The 26303-nt window shown below is 37.8% G+C and overlaps 2 protein-coding genes across 3 annotated transcripts in view; one reads left to right on the plus strand and one right to left on the minus strand.

Moving 5' to 3' along the window:
- The window catches only part of LOC117405923 (beta-galactoside alpha-2,6-sialyltransferase 2-like), a 35915-nt gene extending 30620 nt beyond the window's left edge, over positions 1 to 5295 (plus strand). For both annotated transcript variants that reach the window (XM_059029987.1, XM_034009456.3), the window contains one exon: positions 3425 to 5295. In XM_059029987.1, the coding sequence (XP_058885970.1) occupies positions 3425 to 3672 (248 nt within the window). In that variant the 3' untranslated portion in view covers positions 3673 to 5295. The remainder of the gene's footprint in view (positions 1 to 3424) is intronic.
- LOC117405924 (opsin-3-like) lies at positions 737 to 24718 on the minus strand. Its single transcript, XM_034009457.3, has 4 exons — positions 24355 to 24718; positions 20552 to 20877; positions 11949 to 12182; positions 737 to 1101 (listed from the first exon to the last, which is right to left on the minus strand). Exons 1-4 carry the CDS (start codon positions 24716 to 24718, stop codon positions 934 to 936), a joined length of 1092 nt encoding a protein of 363 aa, XP_033865348.3. The 3' UTR covers positions 737 to 933.
- Positions 24719 to 26303: the final 1585 nt, after the last annotated feature.

A 26303-nucleotide genomic window follows, 5' to 3' on the forward strand; every position in this document is an offset into this window, starting at 1 on the left:
AGTCGTACTATGTACTGGTGTGATGAGAGGAGCAAAGTTATCATGCAGGTTTACATACCATACAGGTTCAATATATGTACTCAACAAGAACACTATTAAAACAGTTTACAGACTTTCCCACGTTGTAACATATAGTTTTGAGATAAAACAATTCCAACAAATCTACACAAGTTGATATACATGAAATAAGACAAGCAGGAACACTGTTGCTGATAAACTATATGAGAAGTACAGCCTTTGTTGATGCATACACCTGCCACTTGTTTCTTAAAATTGTACTCTGACACGCAAATATTTCACAATTAGAATTAATTGAACTCCAGTCATTCAGAGTACAGTCACCAATTACTGTAGGAATCAGTCTTGTCCAAAAGATGATAAAAAGATATTTGCCGAAATTAAGTGTCTCTCTCTCTCTCTCTCTCTCTCTCTCTCTCTCTCTCTCGAAATGTCCCGACATTTTACACCAGTATTAACTGTAGTGGGCATACATTTGTTCTATTATGTTCATGTTTATAAGATCATCTCCTTCTAGTGACTGACTCGAGAGCGTAATGAATTATTCTGTATTCCTAATGTTGAAGTACTTTTCATGCTTGTGTTTTCATTAATTAAACATAAGCCATATTGTTTAATTCATGAAAGTTTTTTTTCTAACTCTATTTATAATTATAGTATACATTGGTAATTATAAAAAAAAAAAAAAAAAAAAAAAAAGTTTTACAAACTGGCAAAAAAAAAAAAAACCCCAAAAACGGTAACACTTTTTTGAACAGTAAACACCAGAGTTTATAATATAACTAACCCGTTCAGCGTCTGAGTTAATCACAAAAAAAACACTTATTTTAATGATGAAACCAATCATCCCCATCATTATGAAAGGCACTTGTTTTCACAATGTGTGGTGTATTTGGATATTTAAGTTATCTGTAGTCATCCTTGGTCTTCAACTGCTGTTGGGAGATGGACAGTAAAGGCTACTGTGTTGCTGTGCATCTTCCGACTGCGTTGGATATTTGCGGTCTTTGACTGAACTGAAGATGGTCCTTTGGCAGCAGATGCATTTCTGCAGTGGAAAAGTATTAGAAAACACCTGTAGAACTGAAAGGAGGAAAAGTAATATTAATTTTACAATACATAAATAGTTATACCCTCTATATATATATATATATATATATATATATATATATATATATATATATATATATATACACACACAGTGCCTTGCAAAAGTATTCAGACCCCTGACCAATTCTCTCATATTACTGAATTACAAATGGTACATTGAAATTTCGGTCTGTTTGATATTTTATTTTAAAACACTGAAACTCAAAATCAATTATTGTAAGAGGACAAAATAATATCCAAGTGTTTGGATATCCCAATGAGCACAGTTGGATCAATAATCAGGAAGTGGAAGCTGCATCACACCACCCAGGCACTGCCAAGAAAAGGCCCTCACTCAAAACTCAGCGCTCAAACAAGAAGGAGACTTGTGAGAGAAGCCACAGAGAGGCCAACAATCACTTTGAAGGAGCTACAGAGTTCAGTGGCTGGGAGTGGAGTAATGGTGCAACAGTCAACCATATCAAGAGCTCTGCATAACACTGGCCTGTATGGGAGGGTGGCAAGAAAGAAGCCGTTACTCAAAAAGTACCATCTGAAAGCACGTCAGGAGTTTGCCAGAAAGCATCAGAGTGACCCAGCTGCGATGTGGGAAAAGGTTTTGTGGTCAGACGAGACCAAGATAGAGCTTTTTGGCCAAAACTCAAAGCACTATGTGTGGTGCAAACCTAATACTGCCCATGCCTCAAGACACACCATCCCTACAGTGAAGTATGGTGGTGGCAGCATCATGCTGTGGGGATGCTTCTCATCAGCAGGGACTGGGCATCTTGTTAAAATTGAAGGAAGAATGGATGGAGCAAAATACAGGGAAATACTGCAGAAAAACCTGCTTCAGTCTGCTAAAAAACTGAAGCTTGGGAGGAAATTCACCTTTCAGCAGGACAATGATTCCAAGCACAAGGCCAAAGCAACATTGGAGTGGCTCAAGAACAAAAAGGTGAATGTCCTACAGTGGCCCAGTCAAAGTCCTGATCTCAATTCCATTGAGAATCTGTGGCACTATAAAGGTGGCTCTACCAAATATTAATGTGTGGGGGGTGAATAATTATGCAAGCAAGATATTTCAGTTTTTTTTATTTTTCTTAAAAATATTTCCCAACATAAAAACCAATGTCACCTTACAATAATTGATTTTGAGTTTCAGTGTTTTAAAATAAAATATCGAACAGAACGAAATTTCAATGTACCATTTGTAATTCAGTAATATGAGAGAATTGGTCAGGGGTCTGAATACTTTTGCAAGGCACTGTGTGTGTGTAATATATATATATATATATATATATATATATATATATATATATATATATATATATATATATATGCTCAATTTGCACATCTTTCAAAAGTACATATACAGTTTAATTGGGTGGGGAATGCAAGTTTATATCGTTAATGAATATGCAGGTTGAAGTGAGTGGATGTAAGGATTGGGCTTGGTTGCTGCCCCAGGCATATGGCTTGGTCTGGCCATGGTGCTTGTTAAGTCAACCCCCCCCCCCTTTCTTTGTCATGCTGTAACACAGGAGTTGATGGCATTTATTTTTGCAAGTAGGTAGAGGGTTGGGTGCTGCAGATTCAGATCGATTTGGGGACTGGAAGCTCCAGGTGAAATTCAGGAAGCTGTGCAAATGTGCCTCCCAATAAGAAATCCACAATATCAGTCACCCTGTTTAAACCCCAGGCTGTGCGTAATTTATCTGTGTTAGTTTGCTCCTCCACCTCGCCACTGATGCCTCAGCTGTGTCCTGCTGTGGGGGTGGTTTCCATCCTCCCTGCCTTGGAGGTTCAATCTTCAGCTTCACCTGCAAGGTGACACACTTTCTCTGTCCTGCTGTATAAAGGCAGGATTGTCATTTTATTATCAGATGTGCAGATGCAATTGGTCTGTAGATGGCACTGACTGTAGTGGAGCATAAAGTGACCCAGTTTTCTATTCACCATGCAATGAAGGAGTTATGTTTTTGATTGCTGTGGCTATGTGGTTAACAAGTTACTTGCCTTTTTGTATAGCTCAGTAGTTTGTGTTTGTAGGTCAAGGAGAAATTCCCCAGCCATGGTTAACTTAGACTTCAAGTTAGCTGATTAGAGTCCCCCAGAGTAATTAACTGGCTGATGGGGATCCTACTGTGCTGAACAACATATGGCCATTTGGACTAGTTTCTTCCTGCTGCTTCTAAAGCCAATAAAGGCATGATAAACACTTCTGCTTCTGAGCTCCTGTGCAGTAGAGCTTTATGGGTAAAGAAACCCAAAACCCAGTATCACCATTGTGATGTAGTTTTTTTGTGTTTGTCAGGAATCCTCATGATGATGTCACTCTGTGATGAAGTCCATGTCTACGAGTACATCCCCTCGCTGCGGCAGACAGACCTGTGTCACTACCATGAGCGATACTACGATGCTGCCTGCACCCTGGGAGCGTACCACCCACTGCTCTACGAGAAACTGCTGGTTCAGAGAATCAACAAGGGGATGGATGTCGACGTGCAGAAGAAGGGAAAAGTTATCCTTCCTGGGTTCAGTGCCATAAAGTGTGACGAATGACTTTAATCCTCATGATTAGGTTGGGCAATTAATATTAGTGCAATAATCAATTACTTGCTAGTTAAAATTAAACTAAATAAAACTTGAAACTCTTAATATTGACCACTTTAGTCTAGACTTTTTATCTATATCCTGGATGGTAAGCATTCGGCTTTCTTTCTTTTTTTACTGAATGAGAAGAAGCTCCACACCTGTAGGAGAATACTTATGGCATATTTTGTTTTTGCAATTCCTGAGCCTAAAATAATTTGTACTGGTTAGATTTGTCATTAAACGTTTATGAATTTACTTGGTAGGAGACTTGGGCAAGATTTTCAAAAGTGACTTACTTTGGTTAGCCGTCAAAATAATGTGTTTTGTTAGCCATTACCAGCGCTGTAGAAATGGTTTAGATGGCTAAAATTCCAGAATAGTTGAAACATTTTATCACATTCATGCTTTGAAGATCTTGTCTGAACGTGTCACATACACAAAAAAGGGTTGACTCCTTTAGGACTCTGACGCCCCAGAGTAAATTCCCCTGAAAAAAATGACTTCATTTATAAGGAGTTATTTGACTAAAAAGGTATTTTAGACAAGTACCTAAACAATTCACTACACTTTTGATAGTGTAATATTTATTTAACTACGGCAATCTGTGGCATTATAAAAAGTGTTCTGTTATCACAGTAGCATCTGGAAGTTGTAACTGTTCTATTTTAAGAATGTGAGAATTGTCCCCTCAGATCTATATCTTGCATCTTAATAGGAAAAATGTGTGTGTGTGTGTGTGTGTGTTTTTTGTGGGTGTTTTTCTGCTTATGTCGTAAGTGGTATTGAATACTCTAGGTTTTGGTCATCAAGTGCATGAATTGCTTGAATGGTACCATATGTATTAATCACTCTGTAAGGCAGCAAAGCACATTTCAATGAAGTCAATGTAGACTTCCAGCCTTTGCATTGTTCAGTACATGCAATTCAACATGTCAAATAAAGTATGTTCTAACAGCCTTAACTATCCAGGAGATAAAGAAAATATTTTCCAAAAGCCAACTCACTTATAATGTCGTGATTTTTATCTTACAATCCTAATTTTGTACTGGATGAAATCTGTTTTGTACCAAGCATACTTTGTATACAGTTTGCATTTTCTCTTGTTCACTCATATTATTATTATTATTATTATTATTATTATTATTATTATTATTATTATTATTATTGTAAATCAAATGTTATAAATATAAACCTACATTTTTGGAATTGTCTCAACATGACATTAACAAGGTTAATGATACAGTGTGTATGAGGTTTGGAGCAAACCATATTCTTTTACCTTCATACTTATACTGTGCATTTACTGTACCATGCCTGTTTTTTACTTTAGTTTAACGATACTTCGGTGTGTTGTACCATGTTTGTCTGTGCTTTACCTTGCCTTACTACACTTGTCCATGCTGTGTTTTTGCTATGGTGTATCACGGTTAACTTTTAAGGGTGATAATGGTGTAATTGATTATCGATGTTTTATAAATTATTTAGATCAAGTTTACATAATTGCTTCCCTTCACATGGAGTAAATGCACCATTTTTATTTTGGAGCAACTGAATATTATACAATAAAAAGAACCACTTTTATTAATTCTATATTCTCCCATTTTCTTGCAAATACACACCTTATTTAGGCTTTACAAGTATGGCTATTTAGAATTTCTATTTGTTATGCAGGAATGGAAACAAGACTCCCATTGCATAGCAGTTTGATCCTTTACAAGGTAGCTTGGCTCCACCTGTGCTTTTCCTCTCCATTTGCTCACGTGATAAAACTTGGAACGACACAAACAGCTATTCTGTACAATAGGGGTGTCCAGGTTTAAACATGTACATGTTTACTATGTTCGAAAGATTTAGTCTTTTCACTAAATGTTTAAACTAAATACAAGAGATATCAGTCGCTACATTCTGTATTTCCAAAAATAACTATACCGGGCTATGAAGTGAAATACTAAATGTAAGTTGTGTGTTGATGCAGCACCATTACTTCAGAAAAGCACATACAGAAACTTGAGCACAAATTTAGAGATACGTTAATAAGGAGGAATATTTGTTTTTATTCGAAGTGGGCACTGTTACAGAACATTGAACACTTCTATTAGGTAACCTATTCTCAACATTATTTGTATTGACCTGTGATGTACAGTGGCTCTCAAAAGTATTCACCCCCCCTTGGACTTTTCCACATTTTATTGTGTTACAACATGGAATCAAAATGGTTTAATCAGGAGTTTTTGCCACTGATCAACACAAAAAAATTCCATAATGTCAAAGTGAAAAATAAAATCTACAAATTGTTCTAAATTAATTACAAATACAAAACAGAAAATAATTGATTGCATAAGTATTCACCCCCTTGAGTCAATATTTGGTAGAGGCACCTTTGGCAGCAATTACAGCCATGAGTCTATTTAGATAAGTCTCTACCAGCTTTGCACATCTGGACCCATTCTTCTTTGCAAAATTGCTCAAGCTCCGTTAAGTTGGATGGGGACCTTCGGTGAACAGCAATTTTCAACTCTTTCCACATATTCGCAATTGGATTGAGGTCTGGGCTTTGACTGGGCCACTCCAGGACATTGACCTTTTTGTTTTTAAGCCACTCCAGTGTGGCTTTGGCTGTATGTTTGGGGTCATTGTCCTGCTGGAAGATGAATCTTCTCCCAAGTCCCAGACTTCAGCAGGTTTTCCTCCAGGATTTCTCTGTACTTTGCTGCATCCATTTTGCCCTCTATCTTCACAAGCTTTCCAGGCCCTGATGCAGAGAAGCATCCCCATAGCATGATGCTGCCACCACCATGCTTCACGGTAGGGATGGTGTTCTCAGGATGATGTGCGGTGCTAGGCTTGTGCCAAACATAGCGCTTAGCGTTGAGGCCAAAAAGCTCTATTTTGGTCTCATTAGACCATATAATCTTCTTCCACTTGGTCTCAGAGTCTCCCACATGCAAACTGGCAAACTCTAGCCGAGATTTGATGTGAGTTTTTTTTCAATAATGGCTTTCTTTTTGCCACTTTCCCATAAAGGCCAGTTTTGTGAAGCACCCGGGCTGTTGTTGCCATATGCACAATGTCTCCCAGCTCAGCCGTGGAAGACTTACTCCTTTAGAGTTGCCATAGGCCTCTTGGTGGCCTCCCTGACTAGTGCCCTTCTCGCCCGGATACGCAGTTTTTGAGGACGGCCTGTTCTAGACAGATTCACAGTTGTGCCATATTCTCTCCATTTCTTAATAATGGACTTTACTGTGCTCCAGGGGATATTCAATGCCTTGGAAATGTTCTTATATCCTACCCCTGATTGGTGCTTTTGAAGAACCTTATTCCGGATTTGCTTTGAATGTTCCTTCGTCTTCATGATGTAGTTTTTGTTCGGAAAAGTACTAACCAACTGTAGGACCTCCCAGAGACAGGTGTATTTAACCTGAAATCATGTGAAACACCTTAATTGCACACAGGTGGACTCCATTCAACTAATTATGTGATTTCTAAAGACAATTGGTTGCACCAGAGCTTATTTAGGTGTGTCATAGCAAAGGGGGTGAATACTTATGCAATCAATTATTTTCTGTTTTATATTTGTAATTAATTTAGAACAATTTATAGATTTTATTTTTCACTTTGACATTATGGACTTTTTTGTGTTGATCAGTGGCAAAAACTTCTAATTAAATCCATTTTGATTCCATGTTGTAACACAATAAAATGTGGAAAAGTCCAAGGGGGGTGAATACTTTTAAGAGCCACTGTATCTCGGAATTGCAAAACTGCTATGAACCTTTTACTCTACAATAGCAATTTTGCAATAGTATAATCAATAAAGATGTAAATTACCTGCTGTAAACCACCTGCTAAACATTTAAAGACTATCATGTACACACCAACTGATGCATTCTGCAACTTTTCAGGTAACGTTTCTTCAGCAATAAAAACAGCTGTGGAGAGGAAAAAAAAACATTTTCTTTAATTTTTTTAATGGGGGAAAACCTCTGGTGGTCTTGGCAGAGAAGACACGCCCACTCCGAGTATGCTAACAATTGACTGCTGGGCTGTTGCAATGTCTGAAGGAAATGATCTGATATAAATCTCTACTGCTGATGAAGACCAATGCCCCAGGCTCTTGATGAGGTGTTGGTTTACTCCTGCGCTTGCTGCTGAAGTAGCTGCTCCTGTGTATAGAACTGAGGCGACAGGGCGGCTCTTGAAGTGAGAGCCAATAGATGGGAGGAGAACCAATGTCCGTGAATAGCGGGTCTGTTGGGAGAGCATAGTTCCTGGTCGTGAGGTATTTGGATATGGATGAAAACGGGCACTAGGGAGAGTCAGTTGTAAGATGTAAGATGAAGTGGCTGCCAGGAACCAGAGACAGGTCGGAGTGGTGCAGACCCAGGGTTGGAAAGCTGTTTTTTGATGGTACTGTATACTCTGCACATCTCATGAATCCGAAGAAAGCTATGAGACATAAGGTTTCCATGATGAGGTTGTCGGCTGGATTGAAGCAGTTATTTCGCAATGTATTGATGAGTTTAAAAATGTCTCTGGTTATCGGCTGTCCGGTTGGGGAGGCTGAAAGCAAGCTTTTTTTGATCCCTCGAAGAGTTAGGGGGACAGCTGGAATTGATAGCAGAGGAGGGATGGTATAGACCTGAGGCGGTATTCGTACTGAAAGCCAGAGATAGATGATGACCGGATAGATGATCGTGCCAGTTTGAGAATGTCTCGGAGATAAACAATAAATGGTGAAATCTGACTCTGGGCACAAAAGATGGAGAAGGCAGTCCATGGAGAGGGTAAGGTAGCTGTGGTGGATGCAGCCATTTTTGTGGCCATAGGTGTCCCCATAGAGATTCGGCCACTACAATAGTATACAATTCCAACAGAGGTGATGATTTTTGTTGAGGAGAGAGTGTTTGAATTTCTAGAAGCCATGTACTGGAAAACCACTGGGACCTGAATAGCGCACCAAATCCTGTGTGTGAGCCATCCATGGACAAGCTGAGGTCTGGAGCTGCTATGAAATCATCATAGAAAAGTGAAAGTCTGTTCCAGTGCTGAAGCAGCGTTATCCACATTGTAATGTCCTTCCTGGCTTCAGTAGGGATGAGGATGGAAGCATTGAGGTCTTGAGTGGTAGTAGAGAGGGTCAGGAGACGTGATATGAACGTCCTGCCTTGTGGAATGATGTGTATGGCTTAATTGAAGTGTACCAGGAGAGAGAGGAGATCTCTCTTTTATTGTTTTTGCTTTTTGAAATGATTTGATGAGCTGGTGGAGGTGCTGTAGTTTGGCAGGAGGAAGGTGGGCTTTGAATGTAATTGTATCCAGGGTAATTCCAAGGAACTGAAGGCAGTTGGTGGGATTGTTTTCTCTTCGGAGAGGGGGGCACCCAGGGTAGAGAAGAGTGTTCTTTGTTGCGTAATGGCTTGCGCTGCAGGTTGAGAGGCTGGAGATATCAGGAGAAAGTCATCCAGTAGGTGCAGGAGAAAGGGGCAAGTGTTTATCAGAATCCAGCAGAGTGCTTCCGACAGGGAGTCGAATATCTTGGGGCTGCTGCAGCATCCAAAAGTTAATTGAGTTGAAAAGTAGAATGAGTCTTGCCAGAAAATCCCGAATAAATGTCTCTGAGAGGGGTGAATGGGCATGACGTTGAAGTTGTCTGTGATGTCTGCTTTTGCTAGCCTTGCCCCGTGCTCTGCTATTTTGATGCATTTGATGGCATCTGATAATGTAGTATATTGTAGTGAGAACTGATCGTGAGGGTTAAGCGCCTTGATGTGGATTGGCCGCGAGGAGCTGATAAATCGATAATCAGACGTTTCTTTCCTGATACCTTCCTTGTTGCTATACCGATAGGGTTGATATGGTATTCTGGAAATGGTGGAGACGGGAAAGGCCCGGCCATGAAGCCCTTATCAATTTCTGCTTTGATGAGTGTGGAGACTGCTTGTGGATCCGATGTGGCGGATCTGAGATTTTTACAGGTATAGCATGAAGTAGGGATGCAATTAATGTCGGTATGGAATCCATTTTGTAGCCCGTCGGCGTCGCCGCAGAATTTACAGACGTGCAGGTATTTGTAGTTTGTATTGAAACAGGATGATCTTTTAAAGTTATTACAAATTTGCCTTTGTCCTGCAAATGTAATGAGTCATCCGTATTTGTAACTGTTATGGGAGGCAGCGGGAGGTGCAGATGCGTGGATCGGGTTTGGTGATGAAAGCCGGTTTCTGAAACAAAGAGGGGCCTTTGGAGGCTGAGGGTTGCTAGTGCTGGCAGCACTGGCTTGTTTGTGGGCAGAGATGTGTAGAATGCGCAGTGGATGCACTGACCCCACAGGTGTGAGCTCGCAGGCCTCCACAGACCCGGTTGAACAAATCATGATCAGCAATGCCCCAGCTGATGATATGATTCGCTGATGCAAGGAAGGCTGCTGCCTTAGCTGAAAAACTTTTATGATGTTCGTAGAACATTGTCCCTCCGTATCTCACTGAAAGCTCTACCACATATGACATATATGAGTCCAGCTCCTCACAGTGGTGAGGCAATGCAGAGCACAGAATGTCCCGATATACAGAAAATGCCAGTACGAATTCATCTAGTGTAAGATCTGTTAACAGACAGGGGTCGCTGGATTTTAAAGTGACAGACACATCTCCACAGTTCACGATGCAGTGGTCAATGAATTTGTTTGTTGCGATGAGAATAGACACACAAACACACGCAGACCTTTACAAAGACAGCTGTTTACGAAGACAATCATCAAGCAAGTGACCATTGATTCATTTTCCCCTGACAACAGCAAAACCATTTAGAAACCGAAATACTTATTTTTCTTTTATTACCAGCCTTAATTAAACAATTCCATACGGTTTACTATACATTTTTAAATAGCTGCATCTATAAGACACTTCATACAGATATAAAAATGATTACCATAGATTTTTTTGCTTACCCTGTGCACTAGTGCTCAATACTACTAGGCTATCCACTGGACATAATCAGTTCTCTGCAAGTGTTGCATTTGTTTCTTCAGACATCAGATATTATTATTATTATACAATATACCGTTATCAAATAAACTCTGTGGCCCAAAACTACCCAAAGAAAATAAACATGAGCACAGCTTTCATATAGCTGACTTAAAAACAATAACATCAGAGTACTATAAACCAGTACAAACACATTGCGTGCTCAAGATTTCTGATGCAGAAGAATTAATCCATTCATCCAGAATTTTTAGGTAAGTTTTCGATTTTCAATTTTATCTTTAAGGTAATATTCATATGCACATTACTAGATAAGGGCGTCTGTAAAGAAATAATAATAATTACGTGCAGTTCACAAGGAGGTTAGGCCTGTTTAATTTCACTAAATGGGGGAAAGCATAAGTGTTTATTTCATGAATGAAGTTGAAGAGCTATACCTGACCATGCAAGTCATCTCGGCCCTGTAATATAAACAATGCTTTATTGTTGAAGTGGATGGGAAACGTAAACACTATTTGCAAGATATAAATGGTAAAAGAAACCAAATATAGAAATAAACTTTATTTATTTATTTATTTATTTATTTTAATTGCCATAAATGAACTGCTAGCCGGGGTTAACTGTATACAAGAACAACATTCAGAATTGCTGACCTGCAGACAAGGGGGCGTGTCGCTCGCATTCCTCATGCCTGCGTGGTTATTTTCTCCTGCTGGAGGTTCAAAACAGTTCAGAATCGGGCTTCAAACCACTTCTTCCTCCCCACAATTTCTTTCATTACACACCACACTCCCGCTGTCCTTATTGTAATACAGACTACTCAAAACGTCGCTTTCAGTCTGAAGCCATGTGTATCTCTATATGTGTATCTCCCTAGTGACGTCACGCCAACTTCGTGCATCATCGGTTCATTGTCGGTATTTTCCGGAATTATTGATGGTTTTACGCCTCTCAGTGCTCTAAATTTGATCATGGAGATTTAATTTCTTGCTCATTGTGAAAGTAAGCCAAGTACAACCCCAAAACCAAAAAGTGATTTTCTATGTACGATATGGACTGAAAACTGCACTAGAAAAAGGGACTAGTTTAAATGCTTTTTACTTTAAAAACACATTAAATTAGCAAAACTAGTAAAATAAAGGGAAATAAATGATTGAGAGATTATTTTATAATGTATTTCAATGAAGAATAACACAACTGCTGTAAAACTAGTAAAAACATTAGAAAAAGAAAAGAACTCTGAAGTACAATGGTATTGCTCACCTGCTTGTTCATGAGAATATAAATTACAGGATTTAAGGCAGTGCTGCTCTTTGCCAGGATAGAGGGCACAACACTTGCTGTTGAGGTTACAATTCCTGGTTTACCAAATGTTGCCATCATTGCCACCACTCCATAGGGTGTCCAGCACAGCAAGTAGCAGACCACTGCTGTGATCACCATGAAGAGGATGTGGTATTCTCTCCTCCGGGCTGCCGTCCTACGGACCTTCCCAACCTATAAAATGAAAATCAAGGTAAAGTGTATTACTAAAAAAGTGCATCAGTTTCCAACCTCAAACACATGGCTTTCCGGCATGAAAGAGTGCACCAGAAGAGTTTGCCATTGTGGTTTTTATTAGTCACCCAAATCAAACTGAAACAGGAAGTTATTTTGATTGTGACAGTTAAGAAAATGTTTGGTTTTTTTTATAGCTTTGGTTATAAACCCATTTAAGGGATTGCAGCTAACAAAATAATTAAATATATCTTACTTAAGCGACTCTTCTCAAATATGCATACTTTTAAAAGAAAAAGGTGTTACAGCACACTTAGTTTCCATGCCTGACTCTCAGGAAATTTGCACTCAGTTCATTTCACCTCAGCAGTGTCTTCTGGGTCAAAGCACGTTACTGGTAATGATAGAAAAGAAAGCACTGAAGGAGTGAAAGACTAAAGTGAATAACTACCTACTAAGCCTGTCTTGGAAACAGAAAATAAAAACACACGTTTACCATAACATATGTTTCTTTCAAAACTGAACATATGTATAATGAATGGAAGTGCAGAACAGGTCAAATGTATGGAATTATTTTGTTTGCTACAACCAGCACGCCCTCTAAAAAACACCAGAAAATGCTGACAACTGGCTTAAAACTCATCACAGATGTTTCAAGTGCTAGATCGAGAAAAAGAAAATGCATACATTGTACTGTAATAGACTTCAGAGGCTTTGTGCAACAGGTCTTGAGTTAAAAATGTGATTTCAGCTGGGCTCTGGCAAAACACACTGTCATGTTAGAATCATGCAAGCGATACGTGCTCCAGGTTTTCTGTGAGTGAAAAACAACTCATAGATGTGCTTCAAGGTGTTCTGTGCATCCCTCGTCATCATCCTCAATTATATTTAAAGTAGGTCCATTGAAGGGTTTTTCAAGGACGATCGCCAGCTAGGCACAGTGCAACTTGATGCTCAGGCTTCACTATAAAAAAGCTGTGTCTGCCAACGAGCCCCTACTGTGAAGTTATTCAGCCCCGAGCCATCCCTACTGAGGGGGCTGATGTTCTGTGCCTGCTGAACTACGTCCTCATGTTGTGATGTAAAATATGTTCTCTGGCAATACAGTCTTTGACCCTGTTAGCTAATCTGTTTTCAGTAGTGAAATGCAAGTACAGCACATTAATAAGTGGTACCACATGGACCTTGAGAATTCTTTTAATTAGCAGGTTGTTCTATAATCAAGTTTTAGCACATAAAACTATCTGAAGTCTACACACAACAGAGGTGGGGGTGCAACAAGCAGATACACTGAAACAAATTTAACTTATTCCAGTATATATTCATTTCTAGTTGTATCCAAAATAATTGTTATTGTTTTTGAGTTGGCTTATTCTTAATTGTTTAGCGCTTTGTGATAACTTTGTTGTGAAAGGCGCTATATAAAAAACAATTGTATTGTATGTACAAACAAAAGACAAGATGGTTCTGCATGGGTAACAAAAATATTTTCAGTACTATACCCTACCCTAAACTCCAACGGGTATTTGAATATTGTTGGAACACAGGGTTTTATTGCTTTGTATGTCATTTCAGGGACTTCAAGGGTAAAGCTTTTGGGAAATGACTAGTATTGGTTAATTTTCCAAGTTGTACCAGTTCACAAGATGTATTTATTTATTTGATTTGTGTAATCAGTGCAGCAGTCCATGTACTCCAATTAACTCCAATCTAAAGACATAATAGTACTGTGCAAAAGAAAAAAAGCAACTTCCATTTAACACAATTATCTGAATGAAAGAGAATAGAGGATTCTAGCGCTTCCTTTATTATAGCCAGCTGTCATCCTTTGACCTTTGAGATACATTTTTTCAAAGACCAAATCTGAAGAAAAAAATAAAAAGTATCAAAAAAGCATTATTTGGATTTGCAGTCTGTGCCTGTACTGTATTTCTGCAGTGGTGCAGACCTGCTGAAAAAGGTTATGGCCTGAGAATGATTGGTGGTCTGCTCCTAATGCCCTTGAGAGCAAGGACTGTCTATCCATTTTCTCTATGCTTGGGACAATATATATATATATATATATATATTATAAATCATGTATGAAAAAATCAATCGCTTTTAAGGGGTTGTCAATATTCCAGTAATCTGCGTACAGATGTCATCCCATGCACAGAACATACGACTCAATTCAAAGGTTACAAAAGTTCATAAGTTGTAAGGTGCGTCTGTAAGAGACATCCTTAGACAATGAGACAGTATTCACAAGACACATTAAATTAGTATTATGATACCCACAATTAAAATGACAAAGAAAATTGTAGAATAGACTTGTGAACTAATTATGAATCCATTACCACCAGTGGGCAAAACCAACCGTATCTTTCTCAATGGATGAAGATCGATTCATCTATTGTGTTTCATGTTTTCAGTGTGAATGTTACAATGTTATAGGATATATATATGTTTTGTATTGTCCTTTCAATTTGTTCAGTCAGTTCCCTTAACAAGTATGCATGTAAGCATAGCAATCATTTCTTAACATTTGGTGGTGGTTTATTTCAACTTGTGTAAAACATTACAGTTGGAAATAATCAACATTGAGTTTATTGTCATCAAATTGCTGAATCAAAAACAACTGAATAATCCATAATTCAGTCAGGAAACTCATGCAATAGAGTATTTTACATATACATATTTTACACTACATTCTTTGGCCTTTGGCCTAACCTTTCGAGGTAGCCCTGCCCATAAATTAGTTGAGAGGCTGGCCCTAGGGAAGACATGGGCAGGGGGGCAGAATAGAAGCCCTCCCTGTTAGACGAAGCAAAAAAAAGCAGGTGGAGGCTAGGGAGGAGGCGAACTCTGGCGGACAGCAGGGACATAATGGATTGAGGCAAGATATAAATCCTTTCCTTGTCGATCACTGAACGTATTGTTTATCGAGGGACAAATAATAAACTAGCTATTTGATTTAATCTGGTATTGGAAGCACCTAAAATATGCTTGATATTTATGTAATTTGATCTAAAGTTAAAGTGAGTTCCCTGCCAGAACCACCGCTTTGCTTAATTTCTCAGATATCAGATATTGAAATAAAAAAAAAGATATCGGATATTGTAAAAACTCTTTAATACCTATAATACCTTTTTAAAGCCCTTAAACTAAATATCCCAAGGTCATTGAAAGTCTTCGTATTACATTTTTGTAAGCGTTGAAAGCTTTCACTGCCTTATATAAGGAACTATTAAAAAGTAGAATACAATACAATATAAAAAAACCCAGAAAAGTACATTACATAAATATTCCTGTTAAAAGAAATTCACAAACAGATAATACCTGTAATATGTACTTGAAGTAATGTAATTAACACAGTTTTAAAAGAGCCTTCCTGTAAACTAAATAATATTAATACCAAGTTTCATGACAGTTGGATAAGCAGTTCTACATTATTATTGCCTTGTGTTTTATAAAGTATTACCAAAAATACCATCTGGATGCAAACAATAACCATCAGGTTTTCAAGGTGTCTTTACATCATCAGTGGCTAAAGATCTGGAATACCCGTTAATCTTCACTAATTAAGCCAATAATTGGTTCAATTAAGTAACCGAGAGATTGGTTGAAACTAAAACCAGATGCCCCAGTAGCTCTCCAGGACCCGGGTTCGAGATCCCTGGACTAGACTCTCAAAGGGCTTTACCAAATCAGAAATCAACAGTTCACATATTTTGATTGACAGGCTTGTAAGCAGCATTTAGTTGTTTAATTTCTGTTTCATAATTGTTCTTCCAAGAAAGATTTGTAGTTTGTTCAGAATACTGATCATAATCTGCTTTATGCCAAAATGCCTTGTATAGTATTAAAACAAACAAACAAAAATAGATGTAACTAGATTCTATCTTTAATATGTTCATACTATGGCTTTTATTTAAAGTTACTTTCAACAGATGGCATGCACTGCACAGTATGTTATACTTTACAGTTTTTTGTATTTGTGTTTGCAGTTTAAATGGTCTTGTATGGAAATTCATTTTCTACAGTTGCTATTGGCTTGTATTTCAATTGGATAGAGTGGTTCGGATTACAGATCAGTTCAGACTAGTGAGAGGCACTGAATTTAATGTAAATAAGTGTGGAGGATAAACGTATAAGCATAACCGTACAGGGGTGCTAACATTATAGATATACAGAACTTACAATGATGGGTTCTTTAAGAGGTTACTTGATATCATTTGCACTTATTTTGCTTTTTTAATATTGGATTTGTTTAGGGTTTTGTTTTGCATCTCTAGCAGTATCTCTTTTGGCATTCCTAACGTTTTTAACCTATTTAAGCATCCTCCTGTTCTTTGTGTTTTGCTCTTCATATATTGTGGCAGAGCGGATCTCTGCCTGGGAGAAATGTGGGTGTGTGGCTGTGTTCGCACAGGTGTAATTAGATTATTTAATTTGATTACCTGTTGTAATTAGTTTATTTAATTTGATTACCTGTTTAATTGGTTTATGATTTAATTAGTGTCACCTGCCTGGGATTAGCAGACATGTATTTAAGAGGACCAAAACGTTCAGGGCAGTCTCCAGTCTGTGTGAAGAGAGAGGCTGTCCTTGTGACCCTGTGTGGTGTTAAAAAAAAAAAAAACAACAACACAACACAACACAACACAATACACACACACACCAACCAACCAACCACCACCACACAACACCAACCCTTTCTGTTTGTGTTCTACCATTTATGTTTGGTGACTGGTAAACTGCTGATCAGTTTAGTTAGTTTAGGGACACTGAAAAGTTTAGGTAGTACTCAATGTGTGAGTTAGGTTTTTTGTTTTGTTTTTCTTTTATTTCTGTAATTAATAAAAATGCACAAAACTGCTGAAAACAATGCGTCTGCATGAAAAGGAGCTACGAACATAAAAAAGTAAAAAAAAATCTTCTACTATATATATATATAGTATTATAGTATATTTCATTGAACTTCAACTGACATACCTTCCATTTCCCCAACCCAGTCTATTTCTCCCACACATTACTTTGTATAGCCTTTTACCTGGAATCCCAGTGAATTTCAATTGTAAATTTTGCTAACTTGACCCTAATGATTCTACTACTTCTAATTTACATAGCATGTCCTGGCTGTTTGTTTTGTTTGTTTGTTTATTTATTTAGCAGACGCCTTTATCCAAGGCAACTTACAGAGACTCGGTGTGTTTATGCATCAGCTGCAGAGTCACTTACAATTACATCTCACCCGAAAGACGGAGCACAAGGAGGTAAAGTGACTTGCTCAGGGTCACACAGTGAGTCAGTGGCTGAGGTGGGATTTGAACCGGGGACCTCCTGGTTACAAGCCCTTTTCTTTAACCACTGGACCACACAGCCTCCTGTGTCAACACACAATCTAAAATGTCTCTGTCCATTGTGGGGTTTCTGACAGACTAGGTCAGGAAGCAAGCATTACAGTACTGCATTCCCTCAGGATTTTCATAGTTTATACTGAGAAATCACCCAGGATTACAGTATTTCATGCATTTCTAACTATAATATCTCTTCTGTCCTGGGGGTCTGTAAAATACACCAGTGTTAAGTCCTTAAGTGCTTTTACCTACCAGCTCCAAGCAAATAGACTCGATTTGATTATTAGTCCGACATAATGTACTGTTTTTACTTCTACCCCACACCTAACATATAGAGCCACACCTCCTACTCTCCGATCCATTCTACTGTTTCAGAACCCAGTGTATTGCACCAAATTAACTCCTGATTCTTTAGCCACAGTCACCTTTGCTATGCGGTGCATTAGAACTTTTACAATGTATTATAGTTTTTCCAATGCTTTGGATTGATATAAATAGTTGATTGGTTGATTAAACTGTTATTTACCAGATTCCATTTCTAGTCCTGTGATTTGTGTCTTCATCGGGTTTTCTAAACCTAGCACCACCTGTCTATTTGATCACGGAACAAGCGTTTTCTTCTGAACCTCTGCCCTTCCGCTTTCCGTTTCCTTCTCTAACATGTACTTACATTTTTCATCTCCCATCAAGATGTGAATCAAACACATTTGTATTGATTTACCCTCTATTCAGTAGCATGCTTGTGTTGTATTTCTGTCCTTTAATGTCTTGGAATGGTACCAACTCAATAGAATACAAGATTTTAAGGCACATACAGACATTCATTAGTGTGAAATAAACTGAAATTAACATAATTCTGCAGCTAATCAAGGTGACTATGCTGCATAACAAGCAGTCCCCCACTGATATCACTCTGCTGTTTTTGCTTTCGAGAGCTGTTAGCTGAATTCACTTCAGTGTCATTGTATTTTTGCTACATTTCATGCTGTTGTGTCTGAAAGCATATACTTCTGTTTTGAATCACAGATGCAGGACTCTGCTGTAACAAATGCATGACAGCTCAGCGGTCCCTTTTAAAATGGTTTGCAAAAATATATATACAGTATATAAAAGAGATGACTCAAAGTAAGAAATATTTCTGATTCATGCAACTGGATTACTGTAACTCGCTGCTCACTTTTACCCAAATCTTCCCTGTCAAAACACCAGTTGCTTATGAATTCTGCTGCCCAAGTCGTGACTTGCACCAGGTCTTCAGAGAGGGTTTGAGAAACCTTTGTAGGCTGGATAGTTGCTGACTTGTAAGATATTCATGGGATAGCTCCTCAGTACCTATCTGGGTATGTTCTTGCCAATTCTCCACATTCTGTTACTACAGGGATATTGACCATCCCAAGGCTCAGCTCGATACTGGGGGAGGTAGGACACTGGGGTCTTGTGCTCCCTATTTATGGAATTCTTGCCAAAACATATTAAGGACTCAACATCTGTGGCATTTTTTTTATTCAAGATTAAAGTTTTATGTTTTTATGATGACAGCGCAATGGGGTCCCAAATAGACAATTGAGCACTGCGTTAAGACCCGCTGAAAACAAGTTTATTTAGTGGCGCCATCAGGAACTTTAACAATTGAACACACTATAAAAAGCAAAGTAGTCCTAAGTAGCAACTGCGTGCGTTTGGACTGACATAGGAAGACAAAATCAAAGAAAGAAAAGTAAAAGAAAAGAAAAAAGAACCTAAGATAAAAAACGACAAAATGTAAGAAACTAACAATAGTATTCGTAAATTAATAATAAACAAATATATTAATTTTAAAAAATATATCCTCTTTTGCAGATACAATGGACTACTACATTTATTGTCACGAGGACTGTAGCACTTGATTTTCATGGCAATTATTACAAGTGAAAATATTTATATATGGAGTATATGGAGAGCAGCATACCTGTACTTCCTTTCCCTGGTTGTTACTAGTACTGTGTGTGCGTGTGTGCGTGCCTGTATCAATTGCAACTGTAAACGAGTTCATTGCTGTGTAAACTTCACACAATCTATTTGCTTTGTTTCCCTGATTGAAATAAGTCACTACTATCGGCAGACCTGAAACAAGATATCGGTTTGGTTGCCTGATAATGTACAAGCTTAACTAGTTTGAAAAATTATAACGAATTAGAAAATGGATTGGAGATTTCCTTTAACCTGATTGTCAATACGAAGGCATAAATATCTGATAAAGGACCTCGAGTGTTATCTTTCAGACTATGTTTAATCACTGTTCCAAATCACTCAGCCCGAAAATACATAACACAGTATTTGTGTATTTTACCTAGTTGAAAAAAAAGTTTCCATTCTTGTAGTGCACATGCCCTCTGAATGGTGTCTGTCCTATCTTGGTCTCCGGGAAGTATTCCATGAGAATTTAAGCCCTAGTTATATTGAAGTACCTTACAAGCGCAGAGGGAACGTGATTCAGCTAGAGAATGAATCAGCTGCTGCTACTGGTAGACAGGTCAGGGAGGGTAGTAAGTATTTTACACTTTACATGTAGTAATGTCAATGCCATAAAATAATGTACCTTGTATAATTATTATAAATAAAAAAATACTGCCCTAGTCTTCTGTTAATATAGCAATCTCCTGTGTCGTGAAGCGTGGTTTACGTATTCTCTCAGCGAGTGACCTACCACTTGCTGTTCTGACTTGCGCTGTGCTACTGCCACTCGACATTCAAAATCAAAGCCTTGCAGTGATGCAAGCGCATTCTGTGTCTTAAAGGGACTGCCGCCTGTCCCTGATTGGATAGCCGATTCCCCAACCTACTCAGCATTGATTGGCTGGGCGCTGTCAGATCGCCACTAAACGCTGGGTTTTTAATTTCATCAGAATCACACTTTTGGAGAAGCCACTGCCTGTGGGGCAGACGCAACTGCACTCATTACATCAGAATAGAGCCCAGGGCGTTTAAAAAAAATACTGTGGCTTTAAAATTAGTAATTAAAATGATTAATTTGAATTAACAACAACTCACTTGTTTAACTGTATACAGTAGCCGCCCATAGCAATAGCCCATAACCAAGACGGGAACAGCTAAGCAGAAAATGAAGAGACAGATGATGTAGGATACTGATTCATATGACTTGGAGGTCCAGCTCACTGAGCAGCTTGTGCCAGCCCCTTCAGGTCCATAGCTGCTCCAGCCCAGGAGAGGAGGCACCGTCCAGACCAGGGAGTATAGCCATGAACCTCCCACAGCTATCAGAGGCCTCTGGAAGTCAGGGGCACGCTTGTTGCACACAGTTAAGGTGCTGTAACGTTCATAGGACAAGACTGCCAGGGAAATCAAGGACACAATGCCTGAAAAAAGAAAGACAGGGTTACACTGGCTCTGTTGTGAAATACTGGTGGGCTTGGTGGCATAGCAAGTTAATGCACAAGCCACTGGAAGAGAGAATTTTACCCATTTGCCCTACCAGTCTTTGCCAATCTCAGATGGGCCCTTTTTTAAACTCTTGATTCTGAGTGACAGGACTGTCACACACGTCGGTGTTCTTACTTGTAATACAACATTTCAGGTTCCAGGAGAAAGACTAGCATATGCTATTTTCAAGCATTAATCTGTTTACATCAATAAACTTGTTATCTAGGAGAAAACCCTGAATAAAAGGGCTTAACGCAAGAACAGTGTGTCCCCATTTCTGGGATTTTCCTTTTTAAAAGCTTCTCATGGTAAATCTTCCAGAATGGATCTCTATTAAATGTAGAGATCCATTAAATGCAGTCCCTAGAAAATCTGATGCATGTGAAGTCACGACAATGAGTTCAGGAAACTAGAAAGTGTTACGACAATTTACTGAAATGACTGGATGTTTTATCAGTACAATTATTACCATTTTCATCTTTTATTTTCATATTGAATATTTCACTTTCAGCACATTATTAACTCAATATTTATATTATACTGGACACTCCGGCTGGGTACATACAATGATCTTAAAATGATTTCTATGGATTTTGACCATTTTTGCTTTTTTGGTTGTACAGAATTCAACACAGGGATAAACCTGGGACACAGAGGTAACATGGAACATAGATAACTTTTTTGGAATTTGAAAACAATGACAATGGTCAAATAACAAGGATTCTTGAACATCATAAAAAGGGACAGAAACAAAACTAAAAGCTACTGCATTTTACCATTTAAACTAAGCCCAATTGACCATATATAATACAACACATGTGTGATGTTGACACGCATTTTAATTTTAAATGTCTGATTCAATGGAACTGCAAGCAGATGTCACTGTATTAGCGGCCCCTGGCTATGAATTTAATTATTCTGAAGGCCATTAAGTACACTGACAGTTTGGCCTAATCTTTATCCAGATTCTGCAATGATTTATTGATAAATATGAAAGTCATTTGAAGTAAGACTTGAAGTGAAACAATGCTACATTTGGTACTCCAGGCCCCCCAGTAGGCTCTTACATTTTGTATTAGGTAAGTGGAGTGCGTAGCCTTGACAAATCACATATTTTCTGCAGGAACATACTTTCTGCCTCTGGGCTGATAGCTTCTTGCACAAATAAGGATGTGACTTTTGGCTCTAATTGGGGACAGATAATTACATATCAGCTGATGCTTTTATGGGATAAGATTGAAAATTCACACTGTATTTCATAAAGTGATGGGTGTTTTAGCAGAAATACCCTCAACTCCACACTGTATTTGAATATGTTTTACATAGTTTCCTTTATTCACAAGTGCCAAAATAACAGTTGATTAACATGTACACTTTGGGTCCAATGCAATTAACTGTTAGGGAAACATTTTGATAAAACATATGCAAAGCACATGTTGAGCTATTTTATTTGGATTCGATTGCAAAGCATAGGATTGAGATATCTTTTTTTTTTCAAACTATATGATAATAACCTTTATTTTTATATAGCGCCTTTCATAGTGGACCACCATCACAAAGCGCTTTATAAAATACGAGACCAGGGTGTGTGAACTATGTATCAGCTGCAGAGTCACTTGCAACAACATCTCACACCCAAATGACGGAGCACAAGGAGGTTAAGTGACCTCCTCAGGATCACACAATGAGTCAGTGGCTGAGCTGGGATTTGGTTACAAGCCTGTCTCTTTAACCACTGGACCACACAGCCTCTGTCCATAATTTTGGTCTTTTAATTAACATATGTAATCAAAGAAGCTATAAAATGATATCGCAAAAGTCTACCAGAAGCCATAATAGTAGTACAGTATTTCATGTTAGATTTCAAAATGTCAAATTTGTCAGTTTTTCGTTAACTATATGGAAAACAACAAGGCGGCATGTAATTCAATATGTTAACGTAACATTATTCAGCAGGTTTCATTTGACTTTATGAAGCAACACGTGTTAATTCTGTAGGGTGATACAAAACGTTTGGCCATAGCTGTAAAAACTCATTAGATTTTTGTATTTCAACCAAGAAAATAAAAAAAGAATATCATGTTGATATGCTGCAGCCAAGAAAATCAACCAAGAAATAATGACTTCTTTATAAAGCCTAAAATTGTAAATGACAGTTATAATATTGTAACTGTCAACAGTATGATGAATGTTTGATTATGCTAACTAAGTAAATATATCACTGCATTCCATGGTCTAAATATAGGTATTTCAAGACATTTCACAATTTAAACATAATGTTTATTAAAGCAGGAAAAAATAGCGTTATAAAGGGTGAGTACTGTACTATTTGACTTGACCTACAGTACCTGCACCTAAGTAGAAACACCTAGGCAGACCTTTCACTAGTTTAAAAATAGTTTACCACATTGATCTACTGTAGACTTGGTGAGTAATGCTTTCAGGGTGGAGAATATGCAATGTGGATGACTTAAATTGCAATTGAACAGACGAATTCATGACTGATGATGAATTTGGCCGGAGACCTTGTCTTTGGGTGCTGACAGCTATCTGCAATGCTGGTTGACTAGCAAATACACAATCATGATGCATATGTAAAGAGGAAAAACAGAATTTGTGTCAAGGGATGAGGCAAATATTCAGATTGCTGTTGTTTTGGAAAACGGGGTAGATCAGCAACAGAGACTTTACTCAGATGACAGCACTGACAAAACGAATTCAAAGGACAAGTCATATTGTGTCAAATGATATGGTCAAAATGGCGATTCGGAACAACAAAAAACCTTGAATGAACCTGTTTAAGCAAACAACCAACGATAATATCAATGTTAAAACAGTGTGCCTAAAGAATACCTAGCATCATCCAGGCATGATTTTGTTCTTCTATAGTACATGCACAGTCAGCACAAAACGCAAACATAATAGTTCGTATAATTTAGAGTCACATTTTTAGGATAACGCTCTGTCTACACTGGCAACAATTATTTATTTATTTATTTATTTATTTACTTATTTTTTATGATGTACGGTTACTCCTTTGGGAAGGACATGTTTAATAATTACTAGGACATTGACATACTAAGAGGTCTGGAAAGTAAGTAAATTCGGTCTGGAATGTAAGTAAAAAACAAACCAATGAATAATGAAAAGAAAAAAGTATAAACCACTTAAAGCTTAAAGATACATCTGATGTATCTGTTTTGTATGTACACTTTAAAAAAATCATAATTTCTAATATTAAATCAGAACCGAGATTCAGCACTCTAATAATAATAATAATAATAATAATAATAATAATAATAATAATAATAATGTGGTCTTTTGGATTAATATTAGCCTACAGTAAAATAATGTTTTATGGAAATAAACACGAATACTAAAAAATTAGTACGCATTATTAAATTAAGACTTACCAAAGCAGGAGTTGATGAATCCATACCATATGCAGCCGAGTTTCCCTCCTAGCCAGCGGCCGTAGATACTGGAGGCGAAGCTCAAAGTGGTGCCAAAGAGGCAAACCAGCATGTCGCTCACACTAATGTTTAACAGAAGCATGTTCACCGGAGTTCTCAGAGTCTTAAACTTGCAGAACAGGATTAAAACGATTAGATTGTTAAAGAAACCGAAAACCAGAATACATCCTAAAAACACCGACACCACTGTATGACCCGTTTTTGATAACCTGTTTTCGGGCTCATCATCTTCGTTCGGTGAAGAGACTAGGTCTCCCTCGCTTAGATTGGCGCTGAAGTTCAGACTTGTCACTTCATAGAACATTGTTATCAAGTAAGTATCACAGCCCACCTTTCGGATCTTTTATGCGTGGTGCTTTTTAGTCGTCACAGATATAGGCGGTCTTGCAGAACTGTATTTTATAAGAAGAACAAATCTGCTGCTCTCTTGTTTAAAAATGTATTTGTAATTAAGTAAATACAACGTTCCTCAAAAATATGGTCTCAGCCGTCACAATTTGCTGTTCTGTAAAGACTAAAGATTTAGAACACTAATGAACCCACACGATTGACACTTGCATCGACACATTCTTCGTGGCATTTAAACTCCCGAACAAGTATATTTTCTTATAGAAGATCTAGTTCATTATGTCTTTTGCCCAACAGCGATACAACTGAAAAGCACTAAGCATGGCTCTTCCTAATAACCTTTCTAAATTGATGTGCCTAAGACAAGTTCATTCTTTTTTGTTATTTCATGTTTATTTCAATGTTATTTCATTGGTAATCATACCACTGCTTAATGTGAAAGATTATAGCCCTATTCCTGTTATAGCCTTTGCCCGCCTTGAAACTCCAGAAACAAACATATGGCTCTGCAAGTCTAAGATAAAGGCACTGCTCCTTTGAACAAGGTACTCAAATTGGTGTAAGCTCGTCCTCGTCTGTCCCTTTACTGTGTCCTGCACAAATATAAAGCTATTGGAGCGTGATAGACTGACGTAGTCAATTTACTCGGGCATAAGTTCTGCATTATACTGGAAGTGTGCAGTTAGTAGAATGCACTGAGCTGTGAAACTATGACCTTTGGTTTGAAGGTTCAATTACACTACCCTCATGCAAGTATCGGGACATAACGGTTAATAAAGAGTGCTGAACTGAATTAGTTGTTACTATATTTTATATAGTAATAGTAATTCAGCACATACACTGCGTGTATTTTAATATTATTTCAGACTATGATATGCTACTGTAGTGAGTGTACTCGTCAAATTTGAATACATACATGCATTGACTGAAGAGTGGAGTTTATACAGTAGAGAGAAAGAGAGAGAGAGAGAGAGGAGATAATCCAGGAGCAAATTGTATGGGAAATGTATAGTATTTCAATAGCTGTAGGGTATTCAACAAAATGAAGCAAGCACATTACAAAATGGTCAGCCCTATGAACATGGTCCATTATTGGCTGCATGGTCAAAACTGTGAATTTACAGTAATATGATAAAATGCATAGCAACTATAACGTTTTCAAAACAACTTTACCATGGTAATCTTTAATATGTGTAGGCTTACACACACTGCTTCTCTATGTACAGTATATATATATATATATATATATATATATATATATATATATATATATATATATATATACACACACACACACACACACACACACACACACACACACACACAAATATTTAGACATCCCCATGATTCTCTTTGTCCCATAAGGGTAGCATGCTACAATATGTTGATACATTTTAAGTATTCCTAGTTATTAGGGGGGCATTTATCTATCACAACTACTCATTACTAATTCAAGTACCCTAGCTACTTTAAAACGTGTAATATGAGAGTTGTACTGTTTACATCAAACAAGCATCCTTTTGTTGAGTTCTATTCTACAA

The sequence above is a fragment of the Acipenser ruthenus genome, chromosome 9, assembly GCF_902713425.1.
Source record: "Acipenser ruthenus chromosome 9, fAciRut3.2 maternal haplotype, whole genome shotgun sequence".
Lineage (NCBI taxonomy): Eukaryota > Metazoa > Chordata > Actinopteri > Acipenseriformes > Acipenseridae > Acipenser > Acipenser ruthenus.